Genomic DNA, 398 nt, shown 5'->3' with positions numbered 1-398 from the left:
AGCAGCAGCAGCAGCAGCAGCAGCAGCAGCAGCAGCAGCAGCAGCAGCAGCAGCAGCAGCAGGAGTTTGTGTGTACCATGATAGCGAAGACGAAAATCCAGTTTATAAATTCTTCTACATCTTCTGAACAACAAAACGCATGCACACGCTTCTGCTGTACATACACCGCATGCATGCATGCATGCATGCATGCATGCAGCAGCAGCAGCAGCAGCAGCAGCAGCAGCAGTAGCAGCAGCAGCAGCAGCAGCAGGAAAAGCAGCGGAAGCAGCTGTTGCTGCGTGCTGTTGGAGGTGCAGCAACAGCTACAGCAACAGATGCAACTGAAGCAGCAGCAGCAGCAGCAGCTGCTGCTGCTGCTGCTGCTGCAGCAACAGCTATAGCAAGATACAACTGCA

At 54.0% G+C, this 398-nt stretch overlaps 1 protein-coding gene across 1 annotated transcript in view; it reads left to right on the top strand.

The window, feature by feature from the left end:
* Positions 1 to 77: 77 nt before the first annotated feature.
* The window catches only part of EMH_0082160 (uncharacterized protein), a gene marked incomplete at both ends in the record, with an annotated part of 1,622 nt that continues 1,301 nt past the window's right edge, over positions 78 to 398 (top strand). The window contains 2 exons of the mRNA XM_013500483.1: positions 78 to 156; positions 300 to 398. Of these exons, the coding sequence (XP_013355937.1) occupies positions 78 to 156; positions 300 to 398 (178 nt within the window). The remainder of the gene's footprint in view (positions 157 to 299) is intronic.

The sequence above is a fragment of the Eimeria mitis genome, genomic scaffold (assembly GCF_000499745.2).
Source record: "Eimeria mitis Houghton genomic scaffold, Emh_scaff5451, whole genome shotgun sequence".
In the NCBI taxonomy this organism is placed as follows: domain Eukaryota; phylum Apicomplexa; class Conoidasida; order Eucoccidiorida; family Eimeriidae; genus Eimeria; species Eimeria mitis.
This window is presented reverse-complemented; position numbering and strand designations above follow the sequence as displayed.